The following is a 4,537-nucleotide window of genomic DNA, read 5'->3' on the forward strand; positions in this document are numbered from 1 at the left end:
CCTTCTAGTTAGTGGTCAAATGCCTTAGGCACTACACCACCAGAGCTCTTCTCTCTCTTTCTGTATGTATGTATGAATGTATGTGTATATACACACATATATATGTATATATATGTAAGAAAGTTGGGCATTTCTAATTGATGTTGTGTACGATTCCTTTTATTCTTTTTCTCCTTCTATAAATAGCCTGAAGACATGTTTGTTTGTGACATAAATGAGCAAGACATAAGTGGACCTCCGGCATATAAGAAGCTAAAAAAAAGCCAATGTACTCCTCTTTTCATGAATGCTTACACAATGAGAGGTATGCATAAAACATGTGCAACATAAAGAGTATTGACTTAGTAGGCTCCTCTAACAGTGATTATTGTTTTAGCTAACATTTATTGAATATCTACTATATGCAAGCACTTTAAATGTGTTAACTCATTCAGTTTTCATGTCAATTCTGAGGAAGGTCCATTATCATTCCCTTTATATGTACAAGAGAACAGAGGCTCTGGAAAGTCAATATAACTTTCCCAAGTTAAAACAGCTAGTGAGTTTTGGAGCTGTAATTCTAACCCAGGGCAGTCTAACTCCAGTGTGACTAGATTGTCAAATTGATTCTAATTATCAAATCCTAGTTCCAAGGTTAAAGTTATACCTATCTGGGGGGGAAAAAAAATACCCTCACTGCTGTCAAGTCAATCCCGACCCATAGCAACTCCTTCTTGTGTTTCTGAGGCAGCATCTCTACAGAAGTTGATTGCCCAGTCTTAACAAGGAGTGGCTGGTGTGTTTGAACTACCAACCTTCTGATTAGCAGTAAAATGCTTTAGGCACTATACCACCAGAGCTCCTAGGAACTTGTGATAGAAACAAGTCAAATTACATAGGAGCGAGAATTATGGCCTTTTCTCTTCCTCAAAGAGTGGTCCTCCTTTTTTGAAAAAGTTACTGTTAAACTAGGAATCTTATTTTAATCCCCAGAAATTGTAGTAGACTGGTCTGAAAAGTTTTAACCTAGAGGACAATGTCAAAATAGAAAATTTTAACTGAAGTACTGCTGGTTCAACCATGGAACTCAAGTTATTAGGATCATGCTTTAATGTAATGACTGAATGAAATGAATATGAAGTAAGTTATCATGCTATGTTCTGTTCCCAGACATTATCAGCTATCATACTGAAAGAGTGCAACTTCAGGAACAGATTCTAACAGCAAGAAGAACCTTTCCCAGGTTAAAGTTAAATAAGCTTAGCAATTGCTATAGTAGCCGTTACTGAATTTCACAGCATACAGTAAACCTTTCACATCTCTGCCTTCAAATCCCTATCATTGTGCTACCACAACATGGCCTGCTCTCTGAAGCCTAACTTGGTGATTAAGAAAATGGACTTTTCTGTCAGATGTACCTGGGTTCCAATCCAAGTTCTACCACTATTATCTGTGAACTGTTTTTGTATCTCTGAGCCTTCATTTCCTTAACTTATTAATTTCATTAATTAATTAAATGAGGAACATAGTATTTACCTGTGTGGTTGCTATGGTGATGCAGAGATGACATACTTAGAAGGGTTTACCCAGTACTGGACACAGGAATTCTGCATTAAGTGGTAAATACTGTTGAGATTATGATTTCTGTGATTAATATAGCTGTACTTCAGACCACCTAAGTGTCTGAGGTGTGATCCAAACAGTTATACTTTTTTTTAGCTTCAATTCACATTAATCCCATTAAGGCACACAAAAACTCATTCTATTTATGGATTCATTTGTTTAGAAGATACTTTTTAAGCATATGTAAAATATCACACATCACCCATGCTGAATAAATTTGATGTGTTTATTACCTTCCAATTCCTTTATTAATATTTCTCGCCTCCTATTGATCTTCCTAAGGCGCCTTGGTGGTGCAGTGGTTAAGTGCTTGGCTGTAAACCAAAAAGTCAGCAGTTTGAAACCACCAGCCATTCTATGGGAGAAAAGACCTGGTGATCTGCTCCCATAAAAATTTCAGCCCGGGAAACCCCATAGCCATTCTACTCATTATAAGTCAGAATCAACTCAACAGCGCACAGCACTGATTTACCCCCACCAACTGATTCTGTGCCACGCAAAATAAGTCTGTCACCATATGTATCTGTGTATATATCACTTTAAAAGGTATCATTTAGTCTTCATTGAGCACATGACTTTATTCTTCCTCTTTCAGGAGCTGGTGCAGTGATTCACACCCACTCTAAAGCTGCTGTCATGGCCACCCTTCTTTTTCCAGGACAGGAGTTTAGAATTACACATCAGGAGATGATAAAAGGAATAAGGAAATGTACCTCGGGAGGGTATTATAGGTATATGTATATGTATATATATTATTATTATTTGTTCAAGGAATTTACAAAAGTATTTTTCCTTCTTTTGATAAATAGGATATTGAGTTTTTTACATACATTCCATGAGATGTTGTGAAGTCTGTGTTAAGGAATACCTCACTTAATATAATGCTTCCAAATCCATTTTCAGTGACCCCAAATTAGATGGCCTCCCCTCTCCCTCCCTGACAACATGTTGAACTATTCGCAACATAAATAATGAAGTGTTTTATCAGAGTAAAATGAAAAGACATTGGCTGTGATTTCTACGGTGCTGTAAAGATGATGTCCCTTTATTGACGCATGCAAAAAGCAAGGTCTCCTTACCCTCGTTTTTCTTCAGAAAGTTTCACCCTGAGTAGCAGTGGGAAGCTCTTGACTGCTAACTGAAACACTGGCAGACCGACATAACCTAGTGGCTCCATGGGAGAAAGACCTAGCTCTGCTTCTGTGAAGATTACAGTCTAGAAGGCCAGTGGGATGGTTCTACTCACATGGTGTCACGCTGAGTCGAAATGAACTCAACAGCACCTGATGACAATAACAAATTTTGACATAATTTAGTGTTTCTGGAATGTTTCATGTTTATAAAAGTTTTTTGTTGTTATGTGCCGTCGAGTCGGCCCCGACTCATAGCGACCCCTCCTTGGGTTTCCGAGGCAGTATCACTACAGAAGTAGGATTGCCCAACCTTCCTTCCGAGGAGTGGCTGGTGGGTTTGAACCGCCAGCCTTCTGGTTAGCAGTCAAGTGCTTTAGCCACTATGCTACCAGAGCTCCCAAAAGTTTTTTAGTTGTTTTAATTAAGACCTCTAGATTTTTATAACTGTTCAATGTTGAAAGGTGGATAGCCAGTGTAGAACAATATGAGCTAGATAAGTTAAAATAAATCTGCCAACCCACAAAGATGTGCTAAATTATTCACAAATCTAGAAATTAGTGATGTGAAGAAACGTGTTCTTAGGACTCCAGTATAAACAAAGCTTTGCATTAGAACTTACTAGCGTACTTACCTGACTCCTTGCTTCTTTAAGTTCCTAAAATCAAAAAAACCCAAACCCATTGCCATTGAATCAGTTCTGACTCATGGCAACCATATAGAACAGAGCAGAACTTCCCCATAGGGTTTCCAAGGCTATAAGTGTTTACGGGAGCAGACTGCCTCATCTTCCTCCCGAGGAGCAGTTGGTGACTTTAAACCACCAACTTTCAGTCAACAGTCAAGTGCTTTACCACTGCACCACCAGGGCTTCTCTAATTTTCTAAAGAGCCTGGAAACTTCTTCCTTCCCTGGTTTGGAGAACAAAGGTGTCTGTTTTTCTTGCAGTGTTCTTACAGCAATTGTGACTGCATATAATAGAATGTACATGTTTTAACTAGTATGCTGATAAATTAATATGATTTGATTTCAGTTAATATTTATTGTGTGCCTAAAGCATTCCTCAGTACTGTGAAACACACACTTAAAAAAGTTAAGTACTTAAATTGTGAAAAGGGAACTTCCATATTCAGTGAAGCGTAGCCCCACCCTACCTTTCCCATATCTGGATCTTGAAGGAGAGGATGTGTGTGCCATCAGTTTCACACGGCATCTGATAGCTTTGGTGAAGAAATAAAAACAGGTCAGAAGAAAGTAGTGAAGTGTCACTAGAGGAACAGAGCACAATAGAGACCCTTTGGAATTTTGTGACATGAATGGCATGAATAAAAAGATGCCCTTTGTTATGCATGGGAACTCTGGTGGTGGAGTGCCTAAGGCATTTGATGGCTGACCAGAAGGTTAGTGGTTCAAACTCACCAGCCACTCCTTGGAAGGAAGATTGCACAATTTACTTCTGTAGAGATACTGCCTCAGTTACCCAAGGAGGGGTCACTATGAGTCGAATCGACTCGATGGCAGTGAGTTTGATTTGGTTTTTGTTATGCATCATAACATACACATCTTACATATTTGGAAAGTTTCAGAATTTAAAGAACTTTTTACTGCCTACAAGAGACACACCTTAGAGATAAAGACAAAAATAGACTAAAAATCAAAGGTTGGAAAAAGATAAATCAAGCAAAAGGCAACTAACTGTAAGAGAGCAGGAGTGGCAATATTAATTTCTGATCAAATTGACTTTAAGACAAAAACCACCATACAAGACAAAGAAGGACATTATATAATGATTAAAGGATCAATTG

General features: G+C 38.3%; 1 protein-coding gene across 1 annotated transcript in view; it reads left to right on the forward strand.

Moving 5' to 3' along the window:
- LOC103199086 (APAF1 interacting protein) overlaps positions 1-4,537 on the forward strand; it is a 34,108-nt gene that overhangs the window by 22,780 nt on the left and 6,791 nt on the right. The window contains exons 4-5 of the mRNA XM_042781308.1: positions 187-304; positions 2,198-2,333. Coding sequence (XP_042637242.1) covers positions 187-304; positions 2,198-2,333 — 254 coding nt within the window. The remainder of the gene's footprint in view (positions 1-186; positions 305-2,197; positions 2,334-4,537) is intronic.

This window comes from Orycteropus afer, unplaced genomic scaffold (genome assembly GCF_000298275.1).
Source record: "Orycteropus afer afer isolate SDZICR_OR568_19922 unplaced genomic scaffold, OryAfe1.0 scaffold00103, whole genome shotgun sequence".
Taxonomy (NCBI): Eukaryota; Metazoa; Chordata; class Mammalia; order Tubulidentata; family Orycteropodidae; genus Orycteropus; species Orycteropus afer.